The sequence below is a fragment of the Onychomys torridus genome, chromosome 1 (assembly GCF_903995425.1).
Source record: "Onychomys torridus chromosome 1, mOncTor1.1, whole genome shotgun sequence".
NCBI lineage: Eukaryota > Metazoa > Chordata > Mammalia > Rodentia > Cricetidae > Onychomys > Onychomys torridus.
This window is the reverse complement of record NC_050443.1, coordinates 147,645,564-147,670,754: the sequence shown is the minus strand read 5'-3', so window position 1 is coordinate 147,670,754 and position 25,191 is coordinate 147,645,564. Positions and strand designations below refer to the sequence as shown.

Below are 25,191 nucleotides of genomic sequence, written 5' to 3'. Positions count from 1 at the left end.
CAAGAGTCAGGGAGGGCTCTATGTCTTTCTGGCTCTACTACTCCACGTAGTCTATGACGCTGTCAGTCACCTGATATCCCTGGGAAGGACTAAGAGGGGGTTGTTTGTTTCCATGGTGGTTAGTGTGCTAGTCTTCTGTACATTCCAGAATCAATTCTCTGTCAGATGTACAGATGGCAAAGATTTCCTTCTGTTCTATAGGCTGCCTTTTCACTGGATTATTTCCTTGCCCATACAGAAGCCTTTTCATTTCATCAAGTCTCACCTGTCAATGACTGGCTCTGTTTCCTGAGTAACCAGAGTTCTATTAAAAAAGCCCTCACCTATATGCCTGTATCTTGTAGTGAAGTGAATCCCTGACACGATCATGTTTTAACAATAACTATTGCAGAATACATTGCCATATCTCTTAAATGTAGGAAAAAAACCTCTTCCTTTAAAACACACTCATAATGCCATTATAACTTACTCTTAAGTGAAACAATTTATTTCAAATGTTTTTAACTATGGTTCTTTCTGAACTAACAGGTCACAGTAACTTGGATGAGAAGTGAATTTAAAGCATTCAATAAACATAACTAGGACAAATGGATGATCCATGAACTTAGCAGTAGCAAATCGATCTACACATTTTAAATAACTTGATGAATCTTAGAAAATATTTATAAATTGACAGTTGTATTTTTTTAGATCACTCCTTCTAAATTTCAGGTCAGATATCAAAATAAATTATATTTAATAAAAATTTTAAACACCATCCTTTAATATTTGATTTAAAAAACACTACTTTAGTAGTATTACTTCAGCAGAGAAATAAACCAGAAAGTCTATTGGAAACATATATAAAACCAAAACAAGTTCACCATGGCATTCCTAGAGGACAAAAATGCATCCTAAATGAACACCTTTGAAACTCTGCATCAGCCAGAAGGTAGCGCACACCTTTAACCCCGAAACTCCAGAGGCAGACAGGTAGATCTCTGTGCGTTTAAAACCTGTGTAGTCTACATATCAAGTTCTAGGCCAGCCAAGGATACAGTGAGACCCAGTCTCAAAACCAACAACACCCCCCCCAACCCCCCTACCTTCTTCCAAAAAAACCCCAACCCAACCCAAACAAAGAAACGAACCACAAAACTTTCACCAAAGTACATTTCAATGGAACCAATGATATCTATTGAACACATAAAAAACAAAGTATGCAGAACATAATGTTAAGATCTTCCTACTGAAGACATGGTGCACACAGAACAGAGAAATCAAACTAGAACTATACTGCTGGCCAGTCCTCATAGTACCATAAAGTGTTACACAGATTCCTGTGGGAAAATCGCCATATCCTGTGTGCAACAATACTGATCAGTCAGACAAAATACATTTACTAGTGCAATGGTGGCAAGTCCATATGGGAACAATGAACTACTTTCTAACGGGATCTGAGGCATGTTCCACAGGAGGGAATTCATGTATGGTACAGTGGAAACCCAGTAAAAGTCCTTGGCTCAGGAAGTCACAGGCATTGCTGGGGAAGCTGCTGCCGCTGTTTTGATGGACGGACTGATGTGCCCACTAAATTACTTGTAAATAATGGTGTTCATGTGTATCCACAAGTGCTGCTGTCAGCGCTAGCCTGCGAAGTTCCGGTCTAGAGTAGTCAGCAGCAGGTGTCATTCTCTAGAACTCACAGCAGCTGTGATCACATGCATAAAACTGGGCCTGCCACCATTCTATCATTAGAGGAGAGGGGGTTACGCTCCCACCCCCTTCAGGATATTTATGTTCAGTTCATAATTCCAAATATCTAAAAGAGATGTTTTCTTAAGTGGTGTAGCAGTGGGAAGTACAAACCCTTGCCTATGCACCTGTAAGCAAAGCATAATTAAACTTCCTGGGTCACCATAAAAAAGAACCAACTAATCCCAGAATGGGAGCTAGTTGAGAATAGGAAGAAGATCAATAGGAATGAAGAGTGAGGCAAAAGAGAGTAAAGGTGATTGAAATATACTCCATGGAATGTATGAAAAATGTTATTAAATCTATTGTTATGTTTTTATTAATATATGTTAAAATCTAATAAGTAACGTTATGAATGTTCCTGAAAAATTTAATTAAAAATCAAAAATTCTAACTCCAAATTTATAAATCCAGTATTTAATTAATGCCAGATTATAACATTGTCATAGTTTAGAAAGTTTAAAAGTATAAATGCAAGGATCAAACTGAGTTTGAATCCCAGTGCTATAATTTATTAGTCATGACACCTTGGGCAAATTTATTTAACTTACATTTACAATTAAAGTCCCCTCCTGCTTCAAATGGAGCTACAGGTAGATCGTGTAAGAAGTGTTTGAGATCAGAAGTGCTTCAGGTTTCAGATTCTGGGACATTTACTTACATAAGTGTCAGTCAGTTAAGCTTCCCTACTCCAGACCTGAAGCTCTGAGTCTCGCAGTATCTGAGATGTTTCATGCTTCAGTGCATTTAATTTTGAGTTTTCAGGCTAGGACTAATGGATCTATAATAATCATAATAGATATTTTCCATGGATTGTAATAAGGATTCCTGAGAGGTTGGAGAGATGGCTCAGCAGTTGAGAACATATACTGCTCTTCCAGATGACCTAAGTTTAATTCCCAGCACACACATCAGGAAGCTCACAACCAACCACCTGCAGTTTTTTAAGAAAAGATTATTTGAGATAACACATGAACATAGATAGTAGTTAGCTCACTACAAAGCATATGATGAATATGCTGTTATTGGAAGCAGTGCTAAACTGAATGCTATTAAATATTATATATTAAGTAACAGTAAAAACAATGTTTGAAGCAAGTTCTCTAAAATTTCACTTTATTATACCAAAAAAAATGCCTACTCACCAGAATATAGGACTTTCACCTGGTTCTTTTACCTTGTAGTATTCTTTGTCCTGTGGCAAGACTTTAGTTAATCCAAAATCTCCTATTTTAACTCTGTTCTCATTTTCCACCAATATATTTCTTGTTGCCAGATCCCTGTGGATATACCTTTTTGTACCAAGATATTCCATGCCCTATGGATAAAATACATTTTTCTTTCAGTAGTTGTATGAACATAATTTACATGACTGCATTCTACAAGTTCTCTTTATTAGTTAAGGACAGTCGGTGTGACTGTTGAGTTAGTTCACCATGTTTATCTCATCTACAGCAGACATTTAGATGCTGGTACCTTGCATATCTGAGATGTGTACTGCAGAAGTTTTTTGTGGTCTATCCGTTCTTTATGTTTTTGGAGATAGTCTCGTAAACTTCCATATGGCAAATATTCCATAATTAATCTTAGGTTGCGCCGACCTTTTAATATACAAAAGGAACATGATGTTTTACCATGCTATATTTTACTGATTAAATACTAGGAAAAAATGTATGTAAATGATTTAAGTATATACAAAATCTGGGTCCATGATGATAAAACTTTATTACAAATTAAAGGTGATAAAATATTTAAGAATATAGGCTTGCTTTTCAATCCAAATTTTTTTAAATATTTTAAAAATATTTATTCTTTAACCTCTTTTAATTATTTATGTAAATCCAAATAAGTTGATGATGAATTTTTAAAATTATAGTAAGTATCAAACACATAAGGAAGTTAATTTTGTTTTTTAAAAGTTAACACATTTTTAAGGAAGTGGTAAGAAGGATGACAACCAGCCAAAACCCTGGTGTAGTTATAGTCCATGCTCTCCTGCACAGTTCCCACGCGTCTCTCTGCATGCTGGCAAATCTTTAGACAGCTGTGTCCCCACTCCCCAGGCTGTCAAAGACCTACTGTGAAGCTGTGTCAGGTGTCAATGGGACGTACCAGCACTGTAGCACACGCCCTTGTACTTTACAATGTTGTCATGCTGCAAGGACTTCAGGATCTCAATCTCCCTTTCGAAGTCTCTGAGGTGCTCTTCAGTGCTGTGCTGCAGCTTTTTAACAGCCACCACCTCCCCAGTGTTGTCCTGCAGAGGGTCATAGCGGCACATCTCCACACTCCCAAAGTTACCCTAGACAACACGAGACATCAGGACGGAAGCCAAACATCTTCAAGACAACTGACTACTGACTGCTAAATATACAGAAGTACTTGGCAGCTAGAATTAATAGAAATAATTCAGTTTATGTTAGACAAATTTCAGAGCAAGAAATGGAAGTATTATTTTAAAAGCTGGGTAGTATATCTATTAACAACTTCTTTGAGATGAATTACAGACTGAAAAATTATACACTAAATTATACTTTTCCTTTATCTCAATGCACCTTGATATTGCTATCAGTGACTAGGGACTGTTATGGACTGAGTATGTGTAAACCCCCCACCAATTTACACAATGGAGGTCTAATTCCTAATATGATTGTACTTAGAGTAGCCTTACACAAAGTGGTAAGATTAAATGGTCACAAGGGTGGCACCCTTATAAGAACAAGAATAATCCCAGAAGTTTCCCTCTCCAAAGCTTCCATCTGAAGCCAGCAGAGAGCCCTCACTAGAAACCAAACCCTGCCAGAACTCTGACCCTGGACTTTTCAGCCCCTAGAACTGTGAAGAAAAATGTTTGTTATGTTCATCCAGCCAAAACACAGTCTTTCATTATATAGACAAATACAAACTAATAAAGAATCTGCTTGACTTAAGACTAAAGAGATGGCTTAGCAGTTAAGAGCACTGGCTGCTCTTCCAGATGCCTGGGTTCAATTCCCAGCACCCACATGGCAGCTTACAACTGTCTGTAACTCCAGCACTAGTGGATCTGATGCCAATGCTCATAAAATAAAGTTAAATACATTTAAAAAAAGAATGGCTACAAGTGATATTCCTACATTAAAGAAAAAATGACCAGTTTTTAAAGAAGTGCACTTTTTCTCTTTATTTATGAGGCATTATACCTTCTCCCACTGCCCCCTCCCGTAGCTGTCCTCCAGGCCTGGCCCAGCTGGCACATCCTGTGCTAGCCCAGCCTGCGAAGTGAAGCTCTCTCCCCTCATCAAAGAAGCTTCTTTGTGCAGCACCAGGAGACCATTATAGAAAGCCACAACTGTCAAAACCCAGACACCTCATTGTGGGTGCCCATCCCTGACTGACATACACACAGCACCACTCCTGTACCCACACCCAGGGGAGTGGGTGTGCATGAGAGCCAGGAGACCAGGAAGTCTGGTCTGAGACTGTGACTTCTAGCCATGACAGGGAAGCTGCATACCCATGAAATCTCAACCATATGGCTGCCTACACAAGATCTGAACAATTTCAACACTAGTTGACATCCCAAAAAACAATTAAACAGATCACAAGCATAAATCATTACACTTCTGACATCTGTTCTACTCTGTGTCCTACAGAAAGTCTTAAGTGCCTATGATCACCGAGGTGTGAACGGGATTCTACTCCTCACCCTTCTCTGTGTTCTGCTTGCTGACCACCTCTTCTCACTATTCCAAGTGCCAGTCAAACACGTGGCACACAAAAGGAGCTCTAATATTTGTGTAACATCAAAACCACATGATTTCGGAAAAACTCAAAATGTGAAAGTAATTAAGACCCTTTCCAAGACTGCCTGATTCCTAACATGCCCTTTAAACTTTCTTCGACAGGCTTGAAAGGGTATGACCTTAATAGCTACCTACGGTTTTATACTTTGAATTTTCAAATTTGAAACACTGAGTTTCTACCTAGAAAATAGAAATGTTGTTTTTCCTTTTCATGTTATTATAGTGTAATTATTAAACAAAATATGCATGCATGGTGTATAAAGTAATGATTAAATATATACATATACACAGTTATAAAATCTTCACTACAATCAAGTTAATTAACACAGAAGGCCTTAACCACACAAATGCTCACACATCCATGCTCTTCATCAATGTAGAAGAGATGGAAGCATAAAAGGAAATCCAGTCCAGTGAGGGCTGCACACTCTGATCACAGATTTTTAGAAGGTTGAGGCAGGAGGATCTTAGGTTTAAGGCCAGCACAGACAACTAAGCAGGACGTTGTCTCAAAATAAAAAGGAGTTAGGGTATAACCTGGCGGAAGAGTACTTGCCTAGCACATGTGAGACCCTGAGTTTAATCCCCAAGATGGTAAAATAAAGGGAAGGAGAGAGGGAGGATGGAGGTTAGCTGAAGATACCATTAGCAATTGAAGCTAATAAAATTTTACTAGATTTCTTTAACTTCAAATAAATAGGATTCCCTGCCCCTCAAAGTGTTACATACTACCAAGAGAATTCTTTAAGGGAGATTATAATATCCCTTAAAAACTGTATCTGAGGACTTGAAAAGTCAGTTTGTTCAGAATCACAGGTAAAATCATTTTAAGGTTTTCATTATTCTGTTCCCACTAACCATATTCAATAATTCAATGGCTAGTAGATATGGTCATAAAATATTTGTATATAACAATATTCAGATAGATTCAACAGAAGGGCAGGAATGAGTCATACTAACTTTTCCCTTTTTCATAAATGGATCTTTACTATGTGACCACAATCAAATCTCTGGGAATAGAAGGTATAATTTTTTAGCTTCATGGGATATGCTTTGAAAAAAGATTATAGAAGATGATGTAACTGAAGCACATTCACACACAGAAGCAAACACACACGTGTGATGGCAGAAAGAGCATGGAGTCAAGCTCTTATCATCTTGCCGTGTAACTACAGACAAGGTCTTTGCACTGCCTACACTTAATTTTTTCATTGTAAAATGAAGAAATTATTTTCACATTTGAAGTATAATTTCTTAAACTTTGTAAAGAATACTTTCTATGATATGTCAATAGGTAACAGAGGAAGAGGCAATGGAAAGGCTTCTATGAGCTAAGAAATTTTGGACCTATACTGTAATATAACAAGAAATGATCAATATTGCAAGAGTAATGAAACATTCTATGGGATTATGTTATAAAAACATGGCTTCCACCTTGGAGGCATGCTCTCAGCTACCACTTTGTAAGTCAGCCCTGTAGAAAGGTCCATGTAAGCTTGGAAGGAGACCTGGCAATAGCCATGTTAGTGAGCTGGGAAAGAGATCTTCTAGTCAAGACTTCAGAGGGAACTTCAAGGCCTAGCTGTCATCTTGATCCAAAGCAACCCAGGTAAACTGTCCCCAGACCCCAATTCAAAGAAACTGGCAAGTTTTAGGGTAATTTGCTGCATATCAATAGATAATGAACATTCCCACTACCTAGACTTTTTTTTCCCTCAATTGCTATATTCCTTCAAATATTCCCGAGTATTTTATATAAAAAGGAACAACAGTTATTAATATCGTTAGGCTAACAAAGCGACAGCCTACAGAATGGGAAAAGGTCTTCACCAACCCCACATCTGATAGAGGGCTGATATCCAGAATATATAAAGAACTCAAGAAATTAGACATCAAAATGCCCAATAGTCCAATTAAGAAATGGGCTATAGAACTAAACAGAATTCTCAACAGAGGAAGTTCAAATGGCTGAAAGACATTTAAGGAATTGTTCAACATCCCTAATTATCTGGGAAATGCAAATCAAAACGACTCTGAGAGACCACCTTACACTCCTCAGAATGGCTAAGATCAAAAACACTGAAGACAACTTATGCTGGAAAGGATGTGGGAATGCAAGCTTGTACAGACACTCTGGAAATCAATATGGTGCTTCCTTAGAAAAAAATTGGGGGGCTGTAGAGATGGCTCAGAGGTTAAGAGCACTGACTGCTCTTCCAGAGGTCCCGAGTTCAATTCCCAGCAACCACATGGTGGCTCACAACAACCTGTAATGGATCTGGCACCCTCTTCTGTATACATAATAAATAAATAAATTTTAAAAAAAAAGAAAAAAATTGGGAATCCATCTCCCCCAAGACCCAGCTGTAGCACTCTTGGGCATATACCCAAGGAATGCTCAATCATACCACAAGGGCATTTGCTCAGCTATGTTCATAGCAGCATTGTTTGTAATAGCCAGAACCTGGAAACAACCTAGATGCCCTTCAACTGAAGAATGGATAAAGAAAATATGGTACATATACACAATGGAGTACTACTCAGCAGAGAAAAACAATGACATCATGAGGTTTGCAGGCAAATGGATGGATCTAGAAAAAAATCATTCTGAGTGAGGTAACCCAGACTCAGAAGGACAAACATGGTATGTACTCACTCATAGGAGGATACTAGATGTAAAACAAAGATGACTAGACTGCTACACAACTCCAGGGAGGCTACCTAGAAAACGGGACCCTAGGAAAGACCCAGGGATCACCCAATGACAGAGAAATGGATGAGATCTACATGAACAACCTGGACGACAGTGGTAGTAATGAAGGGCAAGGTTTGAGGGAAAGAAAGCTTAGGGAAGCAGGAGATCCCAGCTGGATCAAGAACAGAAAGGGAGAACAAGGAATAACAGACCATGATAAATGATGACCACATGAGAACAGGAATAGGCAGAGTGCTGGAGAGGTCCCCAGAAATCCACAATGATACATCCTCTGTAGACTGCTGGCAATGGTCGAAAGAAATCCTGATCTGACCTAGTCTAGTGATCAGATGACCAAACACCCTACCAGTCACGCTGGAACTCTCATCCAATAACTGATGGAAGTGGATGCAGAGATCCTTGGCTAGGCCCCAGGTGGAGCTCCAGGAGTCCAATTGTCGAGAAAGAGGAAGAACTGTAAGAGTGTGAATTGCTGAGACCAAGATCGGAGAAGCACAGGGACAAATAGCCAAACTAATGGAAACACATGAGTTATGAACCAAAGGCTGTGGAGCCCCCAGCTGGATCAGGCCCTCTGGATAAGTGAGACAATTGAATAGCTTGAACTGTTTGGGAGGCATCCAGGCTGTGGGACTGGAACCTGTCCTTGGTGCATGAGCTGGCTGTTTGGAACCTTGGGCTTACACAGGGACACTTTGCTCAGCCTGGAAGGAGGGGACTGGACCTGCCTGTACTGAATCCACCGGGTTGAAATGAATCCCCAGGGGAATCTTGGCCCTGGAGAAGATGGGAATGGAGGGGAGGAGATAGGAGGAAGGTGGGGGCTGGGGCGGGAGGGGGGAGGACAGGGGAACCCATGGCTGATGTGTATAATTAAAACACAAATATAATAAATTTTAAAAAAGGAGAAAAAATTCAATTGGAACTTCTAATATAAGTCCAAGTCTTAGTGAGGCCTTCATATTGCATCTGTGCCAAAATCCAATTCATAATGAGATATGGTATAGATCCCTGTAAATAAACAAGAGAACTTGCCACTACAATTGTGCCTGCTTATCATTGAGTCATTTTTCATCTTGATTGTTATCTACATTGTATGTGACTGTGCAACCTTTTAACGGAACCTCTGTTAATGAACATGGTAATCCAATGTCCTAGGCTGTAAACAATCAGATTATTTCTCCCAAGACAAAGTCGGACAGGCAGACAGAACACTGTGTTCCCTTCACTGTTGCACTACCTTACTATGAACTACAAACTCCTCCTCCAGGCAAGAGACCCTGAATACATCAGTCTGTTAAGTACTCCTTAGTTTACCAGCCATCTTCTTACAAGATGATGAATGTGCACTCCATGCTAAAGGACCTGAGGTGTTCTTCAGTAAAGTGTCTATTCAACAGAAAATTTCTCAAACATCAAACAAGTAAGCTTTTTGTCTACAAAACCCCTTAAAACTTTTATGGAGGGGCTGGAGAGATGGCTCAGTGGTTAAGATCACTGACTGCTCTTCCAAAGGTCCTGAGTTCAATTCCCAGCAACCACATGGTGGCTAGCAACCACATGGTGGCTCACAACCACCTGTAATGAGATCTGGCGCCCTCTTCTGGCCTGCAGGGAATACTGTTTACATAATAAATCTTAAAAAAAAAAGAAAGAAGAAAACTTATGGAAAGTGAATTGAGCAGTTCTATTCCAAAGCTTTCTTGTTCCCAAATAAAATGATATATGATTATATTCTATTAGAAAACTCAGAGGACAGTTTACCTTGCCAAGTTGTTGTAGAAATTTCAAGTGTCTCTCTTCAAACTGTGTAGGGTCTCTATCTTCAAAAGCACCAGAAAACCCTAGGGCACCTGTTCTCATGTTTGGTAGCATGTCATTCTCCGTTAGTAGTTCATAATCTGTAGGGATAAAACATGACAGAATAATGAGCTGACAAATACATTCTCTGGCTAAAACTGATAGATATTCAAGCTAAGAAGCAGAATGAATTGGAATACTAAATAACACAGGAAAATTCAAAATTATTAAGATTATATTAATAGGAGCCTTTAGATATTGCCCAGACTTTCAAGATAGATTTTCAAGGGGAAAAAAATACTGCGAAAATATGTAGTTTCAGTATTTGCGAAGTGAGATTCTATTCCAATGACTGCAGAGAGAAAGGTGTGCTGACTAACTATGGGACAGGCATGTATTTACCTCAGCATTTTAAAGGAGGTAGGGACAGACAAAGTAAATCTATCTCATGTTATAAAATAGGTCGGAACTAGAAAAACCAAAAGGGGTGTTGATAAAAACTCTATGCAGCCAAATAACAAATGTAATCAATAAGCATGCTTCTCATGAACTGACAAACTAATGTACAGTAGATTCTAAAACTCATGTGACATACACAGACAACAAATTTTGTAGTTAAGTTTTCTTGTTCAAACAAATAAACAAGCAAATAAAATTAGGTTATGAAAGAAGAAAAGATCTTTTTAAAAAATAAAGACTGCCCTGTCAAGCAGAACACGTATACAGCACAAGGACTCACAGGAATGTAAGAAACGAAAAGGCCTGAAAGACAAAGCTTTCTTTGATGAGATTACCAAGTTATAAAGTAGCCAATGAAAACAACAGAGGTAGAGAGACAGTGACAATGAGATGGCCCTATCAGTACAAACCTGGAGTAAACAGGCTGTTAAGGTCACGGATGACTGCTCTGAAGGCAGGCCTGAAATCTGGCTCATAATCCATGCAATTGTTTATAAGGTTTGCTAATTCGGTCCACTTAGGTGCAGGAAGCTGATGCTTATCCTCATAAAACTGCAGCTTCTATAATAAGAGAACCAAATGCTAAGAATGAGTTCTATAGCACTGTTATTGACCTTCTTTTCACAATGAGGTGGGCTACGAAATACCACACCATATGAAAGCAACCTGGAGAATCAGGCTGTACTTTCAGTCTGTATGGACTTACTCTTTGGGAATCCAGAGCACTCAGAGGCTTATCTCCTCCACTGCAGATCTCCCACAGAGTGGTACCAAAACTCCATTTGTCTGTTGCCAGATTTAGATTTTTAGGATTTTCAATGCATTCAGGTGGTACCCAAGGTATTCTCTCCTGAAGAACTTTTAAACAACAGGAACAACTATAGTTAAATACGTCCCACAAATCATTAATTTATATGTGAAAAGCTTTCATTCTTATTTGAATGATTAAGTCTTTTGTGGTTGTAGAGGACTAGTCTGGCTCATGTTTACTAAATTTATGAGCAGGATGATCCTTGAAATCCTACTTCCCTAACCAACTTTAACAATTAAGATCCACAAAGACTGAGTAATTTTCCCATGGTTACACAATTTTTAACAGCATTGTTGGACTTAGTATCCTGTGTGATGAATTTGGAATCAACTAAACTTCTTTCCATTACACCAAAATGTCTCAGTTGGCATACCATTTTCATTACCTTCCCATTAGTCCTGTTTCCCTCTCACAGGAAGAAATATACAAAATTTATCTTAAAATTAACTCTCAATATTAAAAAGATATTTGTAGCCTAAAAGTGATATAAGTAATGTTACATCATTGATGGGCAGAGGCCACTATGACAAGGCCCAACAGGCATTATTATAGCAGACAAATGATTAAATTACACCAAGATAGTCTGGAACTGACAGACTGGGTAATGTTCATTCATAGAGCGCCCAGAGTAAAGCTTCTGTAGTCCTTGACTCCATGACAAAGAACATATCTGAGGAAAGAAGCAACAGGGTAACTGTCCCTTCTGGAATTTGGACACAGAGAATGAGGACAATATTATACCTTTTGGTAAAGCAATATGGGTACTTTGCTACATAGCAAGGAGATTAAAGAGTTCGTTAGTTCCTCTCTCCTTTACCATAGAGAAGTTTTTTTGTTTGTTTGTTTGTTTTTTTGTTTTTTTTAATTTTAACTTCTCATTCAAAAAAGTCAATTTCCACCGGGCGTTGGTGGCACACGCCTTTAATCCCAGCACTCAGGAGGCAGAGCCAGGTGGATGGATCTATGTGAGTTCGAGGCCAGCCTGGACTACCAAGTGAATTCCAGGAAAGGCGCAAAGCTACACAGAGAAAGCCTGTCTCAAAAAAAAAAAAAAAAAAAAAAAAGTCAATTTTCTCAAATGCCAGATCTAAAAACCCTGTAAGATTCTCTTCTTGACACTACTCTATTATCATTGCCTTTACTTCAGTCAGCCATCAAAGTTAAGTAGCATTGGCTAACCCAGAATACTGGACACCAATGCACAAATGCAGGTAGAAAATCAGTTAAGATACAGCCAGCAATGTGGCTTAAGTGGATAAAGGTACTTGCAGCCAAGTTCAAGGACCAGGGTTCAATCCTCCTGAGGACTAATATGGTAGGAGAGGACCAACTCCCACTAGCTACCTTCTGATTTCCACACATGTGTTCTGGCATATGCTTGCTCCCCCATACACACACATGCACAAAACAATAATTTCACAGTCTACGGTGACATGCTTACACAAAAGAAGAAATGCACATGGTCACAATTTAGTTGTAACTTAATTTAAATTACTACAAGTAGTAGCTAAATGTCATTAGTAGGCAAGAACACTAGTAAACTAGAATTAAAGGAAAATTAACAATATGATTCTTATGGTACCACCTAAATAAAGTGTAAGAAAGCCAAATGCAATTACTACAGAACTTACTGTCTTTTGGTAGAACTGTAATGCTAATGCCAGGATCACTAAGTTTGATGAAAGGTGGATTCCCTGTTTTCCTGTCTTCTTCTCTGATAAGCAGGATATTTTTGGCACACACATTCCCATGAATAAGAGATTTTTCTTCCTATTAAAGTTAAATGCACATACATTCAAATATCAATACACAAATATGTGTGCATATAATATGCCCAAAGCTACAACATAGATTTAAAGAAGACAAAAGACAACGCAGTAAACACTAGTTTGGAGGCATACTTTGAGACATACATCTTACCGTAACTGATGCAATAATTTATGCCCACACTGAAATGAGCATTACTTTTTAAAGGAGAGATTACAAATGCTAAGCACTTCTAGGTGGTAACTGGCATTAGGAAAGATTACTCTAGTTCAATAAATGTATACCAATGACTGGGGGACACTCTGGTAGTCTGCACCTCTGTCAACACCACTTTCTCACTGAACACTGTTCAACTGCCCACAAACACCACAACGTGTCTTCTGCTATCACAGCAGGATGATAGGATTCTATAAATTTTTGGTTAAATTTTCTAAACCCAGGTGTGTTGTGGGATATTATTTTAATTGTGTAAAGGTGTGTTACATTTGTTTCTGCTGCTTTTGTTAACAATGCAAAGATGTGCTATATTTGTTTGATTAAATATAATTCACCTGGGGTCAGGAGGCTAAGTCAGCAACTAGCTGACAGGAAGTGGTAGGGAGGAACTAAGTGTAGTGAGGGTTCTTAAGTGGGAGCTGAGCAGAGGACTCCTGGTTTTTTGGGAGACACAGTAAGGAGAGGTCAGCTGTTTGCTATTCAGCCTCTGGGCAAGCAGAATTCACCTCAACCTTTGAACCCCGAGTCCTTTAGAAGGACAGAGATCTAGATAAAGCTAGAGTTGGTGCCTGAGGGAACAGCATGCCCGCCTGGCTGCGGCCTGTGAGGCAGAACCACTGCTGGTGGCTGCAGGGTTGCAGCTGCCGGCTGGGACAGCAGTTGCTTAAGGTGCAGCTACTGTAATGACTGAAAAAAACGACACAGGGATATAAAACCTGGGTGCCTGTGATAATTCCAAGATACTGTGGAATAACAGCACTGTCTTTCAAAGCTGATTTACTTCCTACATACGTCTGCAACAGTAACTTTCAACACCTAACATTATTTTGAATGACTTGGCACTCATTCCAAGGTTTATTTCTGGTTGCCAGGTTGAAATAAGTATATTACTTTCATGAAATAGAACAGCAAGTTTCAGTTTTTTAAAAAACAACACAGCAATTACTTACTAGAAAATGCATGGCCCATGCCAACTGTTTAGCCACTCCAAGTTTCCATAATATATTTAGGGAATTTTTGTTTTTTTTCAGGTATGTATCCAGTGATCCAAATTTTACAAACTCTTGAACCAAAATGTCTGCATTAAAATATAGGTAATAATAAAGCTCAAGTATATATCCAATTAAAAATGTGTTATTAAAATTTTCAAAATACATGTGTTATTTGTGGCTATAATATATGAATAAAATAAATTAAGTAAGCTACTAATTTAAAGGAAACTTAATGGATACATATCATTATACTTTTGTTTTTTGCTTATTCACAACAGTAAGAGGTAGGCTCCAAACAATTTATACCGAACACATAACTGTTTATATAACATAGCATATTTTACACAGTGTAAATATAAACACTCCAGCATAACTGGAGAACCTACCTAGTGCCAATATTCAGCCACTTCAATCAGTTTCATTGATAATTCAGTTTATCATTTATATGCTTTGTTTTCATAACTACAAATAAGCCTGTACTGAAAAGAGCCAGTTGCCCCAGTTACAAGAGTTACCCATAATCTGTATTGTTATGTGCCCACAAAAGCTTGTATTTGTTTACCGTAATACTCCTTCCATCATTATATTATATGTCATTTTAACAAGACAAATTAACTCTAGTCAGCATTTTAGCTTAAACACCAGTTTCCTTTTTCACAAGATATAACTGAACAGGCCACAATGCTTTCAAATTCAACAGTATTTCTAATTCCATGGCTGCACTGGTCCCCACTGCAGTCAGTCCTAAACTGTGATTCTCTAAGGCAGGCACGGCATTAACAAAGGGAAGGAAGCCAGTGGCTTGACTTACTCTCCTCTCCACAGACACATACTCCATAGTTCAAAACCAAGTGCTTGTGAGAAAGCTGGCTCATCATGCTTGCCGCTTCAAAGAAAGACTAGGGGAGAGGAAACAAGAAATGTGAAGGGTTTCTTTTCAGTGATATCCATAGGTATGCATAATTCAGAAAGATGCTGACTTAGGGGAAATAGTCTTACTCTCAGATGGACATTGTAAGTTTTTAGTACAGTGCCTTTCAAACTTACTCTTTTAAATATTTATTTATTTATTGAGACAGGGTTTCTCTGTGTTGCCCTGACTGCTCTGGAACTTGCTTTGTAGACCAGGCTGGCCTAGAACTCACAAAGATCCACCTGCCTCTGCCTCCCAAGTACTGGGATTAAAGGCATGTACCACTACATCTGGCTTCAAACTTATTAAGTAGGTGAAATTGTGGAGAAATCTATAAAGCTCTGAGTGGTTATGTTTAAATGGAGCAGCCTTTGTATATGTAAAGATTTAATAATACCTGTAACACAACACTGAAAATAATTAGTGCATTTGTAAGTTATTTGTAAATCCTATTAATTTTAGGCTGGGATGATGGCCCCATGGTTAAGAGCACTGGCTCTTCTTCCAGAGGACCTGGGTTTGTTCCCAGCACCCATACGGCCACTAACAACCATCTGTAATGCCAGTTTCAAGGGATCCTATACAATCTTCTGACCTCCACAGGGACTCATGGTGCACAGACATACATGCAGGCAAAACACCCATGCACAGAAAGTAAAAATAAGTAAATTAAAAATGAATAAATAAACCCTAAGGATTTTACAGAAAAAAAAATTAAAATCCTAGAATCTCCTATAGTCTCATCATGCAGTCATAGATGTTCCTTAAAAAGAAAAATAATAACTTTGATAGAACTCGAGGAGCTGGAGAAGGAACTCCAGAGAATCTAGAAGGAATGCAACATGAGGCCAGTCAATTTTCACACTATATCTTTCCATCCAGTTCTTTCTATGTCTAATCATTTTTGTTTACTATCCAATGTCATTTAGCAGGCTAACTTGTTCTTGCTCTGCACTGACTTTTTTCCCCCTTACTCTTACTTTTTCTTCTCTCAAAAAACCCAGTCTGGTTTGGTTTGTAATTCTGTGTGCCTCAGCCTCCTGGGAGACAGGACCTTCTATAGCATCATACCACTCTTTGCCAAAGTGCCCTCAGCCCTCCTTATCTATTTCTGTTCCCATTCCGATCTCTCGCCTCGTCTTCCTCTCCCAGTACCATCCACTAATCTTTGAGTGTTTATCTTTTCTTTTTCTTTACACTCATACCCATAATAACTAACGTTTTATACATACAGTACTGTCAATGTCCCATTTCCTAAAATGATTAGTGCTTAAAGGAGACTGTTTTATAGTTTGACTCTTACTCTATGTTCATAGTGGATCTATTCCTAGACAGTGACTGTTGCTGAGGACAATTTTCTACATACAGGAAAAAAACTGAGGACAGAGCCTGGTATCCTGAACACCAATCTAGTCAAGTACATTATAAATGAATGAAATTGTGAAATAAATACATTCCAAAACAAGTAAGGTGGAGAGCAATAGACAGAGAGAACCAAATGCTGATCTCTGACCTCCAAACACACATACATGCATACATACATGCATACATACGCCCCCACACACAACCCCTAAAAACAGAACTTCCGAAGCAGCCATGATGGAAGGCCTGGATGACGCCCAGACTTCCTCTCGGAGGAAGACCACGGACTTAAAGCAATAAATGTAGATCTTCAAAGTGATGCCGCCCTGCAAGTGGACATTTCGGATGTTCTTAGTGAACGGGATGAAGTCAAATTTACTGTTCACACAAAGAGTTCATTGCCAAATTTTAAACAAAATGAATTTTCAGTCATTGGACAACATGAGGAATTCATCTGGCCACATGATTCCTTCGTTGAAAATGAAAACTATGCAGGTTACATTATCCCACCAGCACCACTGAGACCTGATTTCGATGCTTCCCGGGGAAAAACTGCAGAAACTCGGAGAAGGAGAAGGGTCGATGAGGAGTTCACGAAGATGAAGCAGGAGCTAGAAGCTGAATATCTGGCAATTTTCAAGAAGACGGTTGCAATGCATGAGGTGTTCCTGTGTAGTGTGGCAGCGCATCCTATTTTGAGAAAAGATTTAAATTTCCACGTCTTCTTGGAGTATAATCAAGATTTGAGTGTTCGAGGAAAAAATAAAAAAGAAAAGCTTGAGGATTTTTTTAAGAACATGGTTAAATCAGCGGATGAAGTGATTGTTTCAGGAGTAAAGGACGTAGACGACTTCTTCGAGCATGAATGAACATTCCTTTTAGAATATCATAACCGAGTCAAGGATGCGTCTGCGAAGTCTGACAGGATGACAAGATCTCACAATAGTGCTGCTGATGATTACAATAGAATTGGGTCTTCATTATATGCTTTAGGAACTCAAGACTCTACAGATATATGCAAGTTTTTCCTCAAAGTTTCAGAACTATTTGATAAAACAAGAAAAATAGAGGCCCGAGTGTCTGCTGACAAGGACCTCAAGCTCTCTGACCTGCTAAAGTACTACTTACAGGAATCTCAAGCAGCTAAGAACCTCCTCTATCGAAGGTCCAGGTCACTGGTGGACTATGAAAATGCCAATAAAGCCCTGGACAGGGCCAGAGCAAGAAACAAAGATGTTCTACAGGCAGAGACTTCCCAATAGTTGTGCTGTCAGAAGTTTGAGAAAATCTCTGAGTCTGCAAAACAAGAACTGATAGATCTTAAGACAAGAAGAGTTGCTGCATTCAGAAAAAATTTAGTGGAACTTGCAGAACTAGAACTAAAGCATGCAAAGGGCAACCTCCAGCTGCTGCAGAACTGCCTTGCTGTTTTAAGTGGAGACACCTAGGCCACACCCCGCCCTCTGTTGAAAAGGGCTGCCTTCACTGGGAACAACAGATCAGCTGGCACCATGCATTGGCTCTTCTTCTGAGAAACGATGGAGTGGCAGGGCTCACCGCTGCAGGGCAGTGTCTGCCACGCTGCACTTGACCTTCTGAGAAGCCCAAAGTTCAACTTCCTCTTTTCTTTAAGTAGCCTGTCTTAACTGTGTTTATTTGGTGCGTAGCGATCTTGTGGCTGCCGGCCTTATTTACCTCTCGATCACTTGTCCAGTTCTAACATTCTCAAGAGTCCACTGTTCACACAAGATAACGGTTGCCTTTCTGTTTTTTTTTTTTTTTAAAGCATCCTGTGCCCTGCATTCTTTCATGTATCCGTGTAAACATCTTAATGAGACTTACTTTGAATTAATGAAACATAAAGTTTTGAAAAAAACAAAAAAAACAGAACTTCCATATGACCCAGCTATACTGCTTCTAAGACTAAATCCAAAGGACTTTATAGCCTACTAGCGATACCTACACATCCATTCATATTGCTGCTATGTTCACAATAGCAAGGAAATGGAAACAGCCGAGATGCCCATCAACTAATGACTGGATAATGAAAATATAATACATATACACAATGAAATATCATTTAATCATAAAGAAAAATGAACTTATTAAGTTTGAAGGAAACTGAATAGAACTGGGAAAAACAGTATTAAGTGCAGTAACTAACTGGGGTTCAAAAGACAACTATCACATGCTCTCTTTCATATGTGCATCCTATATACCATCTACTTTTCGTGCATGTGAATTTACATGGGAGTACAGCATCCAAGACACTAGCAAAGAGCTCATGAGAGGGAAAGAAGGTTCTTTAAGGGGAGGGGACATACAGAATGCAGACAGATACAGACAGAAAAGTCAAAGGAGAAAGGCTGGAAGTGAAAAGATTGAAGGATTGAAGGGGAGAGGAGAGTTATGGGGGGGTTGTCAATAAAAACTAATCACGTGTGAAAAGCCCTAAGTAAATGAGATAGTCTGTAAGCTAATAAAAAAATAAAATAAAAATCCCAAGAGTGTGAACAGAGCGATCTTGTATATGTAGATAAAGCGGTGCCCAGAAGCCACAGATTGTTAAGCAAATATCCCAGCACCAGAGAGTGGGCTACTCCCTATACACAGTTGGTCAGTGAGTCCTGAGGCTCTCAAAATAATACAGGCAATTACCACTGCTACTGGTTGTGCACCAAACTAGACTATAAGAGCCCACTGCTGAAGATGCCACATGCCTTAGTCACAGGACATAGATAAGCCATGCCGGAACTGGGCTAGTAGCTTCCTCTCTGCTAGCTAGCCCTTACAGTGCTGGCTCCTAGGGCAAAATTATCATCAACAGTCTTACTCAACTATGGATCCTGTATGCAACAATACCTACTAGCCAGACAATACCGCCTAATGGTGCAACTGCGACAGACTTTTCAGGGGGGTGAGCAATTGCTTTCTGATTAGATCCGAGACTTGCTTCACTGGGAAATTCATGTCTGGTGCTGTAAACCTGGCCAAAAGTTTGTGACTGGAGGGGTTAGAGGCCTGAGTGGTGAATCTACTGCTGTTTTGCTAAATGAACATGATATCCCCAGCAAAAAATGCCCTGAAAATAACTGTTCTGCCCACAGATTAGTGTTGCTGCCAGCTTTGGTCTAAGAAGCTTCTTTTTGTAGTGGTCAGCAATGACCACAGCAACTGGTAATTGGTCAAAATACTGAAAGTAAGTGACTCTCAAATTCTCAGCCATAAATCAGACATCTCTATCAGCCTCCTCTGTGACTGTCTGAATAAGAAATGCCCCCGATACAGTTAAGTCTCTGAACACTTGGTCTCTACTTGGTGGTGCTATTTGGGAAGGTTAAGGGTCCTTTAGGTGAGCCTTACTAGAGGAAGGAGTTCACAGGGTGATCTTGAAAGTTTATAGCTTTGTCCCACACTTCCTGTTCTCGTCCCACCCCCACCTGTACTGTGATGAAAAATGTTACGCTGCCTCCTCCTGTCACCATGCCATGACATCTACACTATGATGGACTCCTATCCTTCTGGAATTACAAGGGAAAATAAACTTCTATAAGCTGCTTTTGGTTATGGTGTTTATCACATCAATGGAAAAGTAACTACTATACCCACAAGGCTCAGGGTCACTGTAGAAGACTGTGAAAGCAGGAGAAAGGATGGTATGCAATACTGGCTCCTGGCTTGACCCTGACGCTGCACTCTGGCACTCAAAGCAGATACACACAAGAGGAGCCCCTCACTACTCTTTCAGGGGGAGGAGTTCGAGACCCACCACTCCCTAAGGATTTTAATGGTTGAGGGGGGAGGGTTTCCTTAATGGTGGAGCCACTGGTAAGACAATGACATTCCTGCAAACAAACCCTCACCCACGCTCCTGGAAGGAGCCCTGAAGAAACACATTAGGTCTCAAACACACACATTCCAAGAGATAAAAGTAGAACATGTGTTAGGTGGGAAGAGAGCGAGGATCACTGGGAGGGGGACCCAAGAGGTTAACAGGGACTCAATATCTGAAATACATTCTGTAAGTGCATAAATATGTCATAATAAAACCTATTATTATACATACTTAAAATAGGCAATAAAGGCATAAATTTTATAATTTGAAGTCTCACATATGCATTTCATGTGTTTGTGAATGAGCTTCTTTCTATAGTATAAAAAGATGTATGAAGGGTCCAACAAACATACTCACCTCCGAATAATTCCTATGTGCTTTCTCCAGAACTTTCAAGAGAACTTCTGTTTCATGCAGTTGACCATAGTCTCCAACTTCCCTTCTTACACCTTTAAAAATTTTTGTAAAAGTACCTTGGCCAAGACTTTCATTCTTTAAAAGAAAGAAAGGTAAGGGGGAAGTGAATAAAGACAGATAAAGTAAAGGAATTAGAAAATATATTCAATTAACAAAAACTTTTTTTAATAGTAAACATTTCCTTTATAAACTAAACCAAAATTTGAAGTTTGAAATTAATTCTTCTTCCTCAAGTGGTAATTAAAAACAGAAAACAAGGATTAATAAATAAAATATATTTTGACCCTTTCTTATTTTTATATTTCCTGCAAAGGCTACAATTACTACACTGTTACAGAGCCAGTATTTGCCTAAATTTGCTTACAAATGATCCTTTTCCTTCAGCTGTCCTGGTACAATACAAAGTAGAGCAGCGTGGCGTGTGTGCGTGTGTGTGCATTTGTGTGTGTGCGTGCGTGCGCGCGCGTGTGTGTGTGTGTGTGTGTATGTGTGTGTGTGTGTGTGTGTGTTTGTGTGTGTGTGTGGTGGCGGCAGCTGTCCGGCCTTCTGGAGGCTTTATAACCCTCTGTGCCTCTGCTGTCTTGGGTGTTCCCCCCCAGTCTCCCTCCCACTCCTGCTTCTCTTTTTTCTTGGCACTATGTAGCCCAGGTTAGCCTTGAACTCAGTATACTTTGGACTCTTCATATAAAGAATAGTAATATATTTTCCTGTAAAACTGCTCTGATTTAACAAGTGAATAAACACATGGAAGCACCAAAGCATGACATCAACCAGATATATGTCAAGCTATAGCTACCACCACTACCCCAGGTCTAACATTCCTTACCATCTTTCCAGAGTAACTGCTGAACCCTGCACTCTGAAGCAAGGCTGCCTGCGGTCAAATCCAAGCTCTAGCACCTAGGGCTTTACAACAACGTCAAGTCCCCAGTTCCTCTGCGCTTTCTGTTGTGCATGAAAACCCGTGCCTTTACATTCTGGAATCCCTCTCCCTCTCCCCTTCACACTCTCTGTCCCTCTTCCTCTGCCCTACTGCCCCCCCCCCCCCCCCCCCATCTGGTCTCTCACTGTTGCTGAGGCTGAGGCTGGCCTGGAATTCACTCCTGCCCCACAAGCTAGTCTTAAACTGACAATCTTCCTCCCTCAGGCTCCTGAGGACAGGAGTGACAGACACAAGCCAAGATAATTTAAAAATCTACGCTTTGTTATTAAATTTGGGGTACTGTGATTAAAGTCAGGACTCAGCACACTAGGCAGACACAGACCACTGGGCTCCATCAGGTCTGTCTTCTAATTCACTCACTCTGTCCTCAGTGGTAGGTGCACAATATACTTTCTACACTGTCTATTAAGCGGCAAGGCCAAGACTACATTTTTCATATCTATGCTTTTTCCTGGAAATTTTGTCTTTTAAATACATTTTAAATGTTTTCAACTCTTTTTTTCTTTTAAATACCTACATTTTATGGTCTCTACTTGAAAGTTACATGAAGTTATTAAAGAAGTGCAAGTTTGATGACTCCTACTTAACCCTAGATAATTTCCCAGTATGTTTCAATTTTTTAATACAAAGCTCATGTTTCCAGTTAGTTTTATCTATGGGAATCCTGGAAGCCGGAGTTAAGAGGATCTCTTTCTTTTCCTTTTGGTTGTTTGTTTGGGGTTTTTGAAGATAAGATCTCACATAGCCCAGTATGCCCTTCAACTCTATATGCAGCTAAGGATGGCCTGGAAATCCTGGCATGCCTGTCTCTCTCCCCTGAAGTGCTGGGATTATATTCCTGGCTCAGAGTATGTTTTTCAAAAAGTCTGCATGTGTTTCTTCCAAGCATCTTTGGTACAGTCTTTAACTTACTGGCTTAGTGCTCCTCAGATCATGTAGGTAACAAATATAATATAGGTAATATAACAAAGCCTAACTCAAAAAAAAAAATTTTTTTTTTTTTTTTTTGGTTTTTCGAGACAGGGTTTCCCTGTGTAGTTTTGCGCCTTTCCTGGAACTCACTCTGTAGCCCAGGCTGGCCTCGAACTCGCAGAGATCCGCCTGCCTCTGCCTCCTGAGTGCTGGGATTAAAGGCATGCGCCACCACCGCCTGGCCCTAACTCAAAAATTTATGAACTCTTTTTTTTTCTAAGTCAATTAAAACAGAGAATATGAATTTTCTTCCCCTCTGGCTAGCAGGTAAAATATTCACATTCTATACAATAGATGCATATTCTTCAGGTCCCAGTTCTATGCAGAGATAAATCTCTTTTAATTCCTGCCCTTGAACGAACCTAGGGTCAGCCCTCTTTCTTTATGCTTTTCATTTTGACCTCCATGATTGAAAGACTAAACTCTAGCCCTCTAATACACCACAGAACAGTTAAAGCAGCACCTCCTACATACTGTCTTGTTTTCAGTTCCTTAAAGATAACCTACTGAATTCCCTTACCTGTTTGCGTATGGGGGGCCAAGACAGATGTCTTTTGTAGAAGATCTTTAACTTTTAAAATTTATAATTTAAATTTTTTAAAATATTTTGAAATTTCTGAAAAGAGAATATAACTCCACTATTAACTTTGCTAATTTCTGCTGTAATACTGGCATATTTTCTAAGATTTACAGATTTTATGAATTGTATAAATGATATAAATCTTGAATTTTAAGTAAAATTTTATAATGTAAGTTTATAATAAAGTATGTCAAGTATCACATGAATGTAATAGAAGGTAAGAAATAAAAAAGGCATTGCTTTAAAAGGACAAAAACCACAATTATAAAGATCTAATGGCTTACAAATATCAAATCTTCATTTCTGATTTTGTGAAACACCATTTGGTTCACATTATTATGCCTCTGTAATGTTGGTGAGATCTGAACATCAGAAACACCATTTGTTCTGAAGACGAGAAGGTTTGATTTATCTGAAAAAAAAAAAAAAAAAAAGAAACAAAACACAAACTATCTATGTTTCACATGTGGAGGAATTTGTATATAATCAAAGCATACCAAAACTATGAGCTGCTCCAAAGATGTGATGTGAGTGCGCTCTGTGTCTAAGAAACTCTCAAAGCTGTTTAGTCACTGTAGGAGTTTTAGTATTCAGCTCTGACTGATATAAGAAACACATGCAAACTTACAATCATTTCAGGAATTTTAAAGAAGCTATTTTAAAAGATTTCCAATCTTACTATTTATTTAAAAACTAAAATCCTAAAAATATATGAAAGTATTAACTTAAAACACATAGGGATTTGATAGTGAGACTGTCTAGTTCCATAAGTGAGCAGCTGACCGGTTGCAAGCAATTATCTTTAAGATACATCTTAGAATGGAGCTTCCAGTCACTCTCAGGCTCTGTGTACTAAAGCACACCAGAAAAATCAGCTTGCTTTCCTATAAACGCTCACTGCCTTTTGCTACTTCTTCCAAATCACCATCCACCACAAGCAGTCCAAGACTAGCCTCTCTAAAATACCTGGAGAGTCATCTTACCTTTTGGCTTTGGGGGACAACATTTAGTAAACTGGAAGATGATACTATCTGAGCGCACAGTCTCCATTTGGTAGCAATTCAAAAGGTCCTTAAGGCTACTGAAGTTCTTCTTAGTTCCACTGAGGTTGTACTCTCTATTCTCATTCTTCATAATCAAACAGTGTTTATATTCAATAACATTTTCTCGCTATGTAAGTTTAGTTTAAAAAAAAAAAAAAGAGGGAAAAATCACAATGGTAGTCATGCAGATTATTCAGCCAAAGGGGCTATCATAAAAACAACCAACAGAGTATTTAGACATTGAAAGCAGTGCCTCCAGAAGGCATCTAAACACAATGCCATATCCTCCAGAAGCGGACATCAAGTGATCTCATTAGAAGAAATACTGAACAACAATAGCACCGTCTGTAATAGCTTCCCCTTGTCTCCCCTGGGCAGCATATGCTCTTCATCATCTCCTGCTTCCTCCTCCTCCTCCATCTTTCCCGCGGTCACATGATCTGGTTTGATTATTAGTACTTTATTGCTGAGACCCTCCCTAAAAGGACTAACTCCTTTCCACAGCAAAGATGCATATTCCATTGTATATTATTCTATTTTTAAAATTATCTCTAGTATGGCATTTTTTAGATTATTTTAATCTTAAAAATATTTGTCTTATGTAATAAACTATGAACTGCTTCACTCATCTTAACAATTTGACCTGCTTTTTATTACTGTTTTAAAGTTTTTGTTTTCCAACAGACAAGTTTCTGAAACATAGGTTTGTGTCATATGTTCCCTGATTCCTTCTCACTCATATTAGGCACATATGATAAACATAAAAATTTGTGCATTTTGAGTTAATAATTTAATACCACAGTTAAATGGTATTAGAAGATACTCTGAAGCTAAGACTGTTGGTGT

At 39.0% G+C, this 25,191-nt stretch overlaps 1 protein-coding gene and 1 pseudogene across 1 annotated transcript in view; one reads left to right on the top strand and one right to left on the bottom strand.

Moving 5' to 3' along the window:
* Jak2 (Janus kinase 2) overlaps window positions 1–25,191 on the bottom strand; it is a 78,242-nt gene that overhangs the window by 8,027 nt on the left and 45,024 nt on the right. The window contains exons 11-22 of the mRNA XM_036208925.1: window positions 24,286–24,472; window positions 23,587–23,714; window positions 20,748–20,882; window positions 15,092–15,179; window positions 14,239–14,366; window positions 12,937–13,075; window positions 11,201–11,352; window positions 10,905–11,055; window positions 10,000–10,136; window positions 3,847–4,036; window positions 3,211–3,335; window positions 2,880–3,052 (exon numbers count right to left, since the gene is read on the bottom strand). Coding sequence (XP_036064818.1) covers window positions 2,880–3,052; window positions 3,211–3,335; window positions 3,847–4,036; window positions 10,000–10,136; window positions 10,905–11,055; window positions 11,201–11,352; window positions 12,937–13,075; window positions 14,239–14,366; window positions 15,092–15,179; window positions 20,748–20,882; window positions 23,587–23,714; window positions 24,286–24,472 — 1,733 coding nt within the window. The remainder of the gene's footprint in view (window positions 1–2,879; window positions 3,053–3,210; window positions 3,336–3,846; window positions 4,037–9,999; window positions 10,137–10,904; window positions 11,056–11,200; window positions 11,353–12,936; window positions 13,076–14,238; window positions 14,367–15,091; window positions 15,180–20,747; window positions 20,883–23,586; window positions 23,715–24,285; window positions 24,473–25,191) is intronic.
* LOC118597390 lies at window positions 16,790–18,031 on the top strand (annotated as a pseudogene).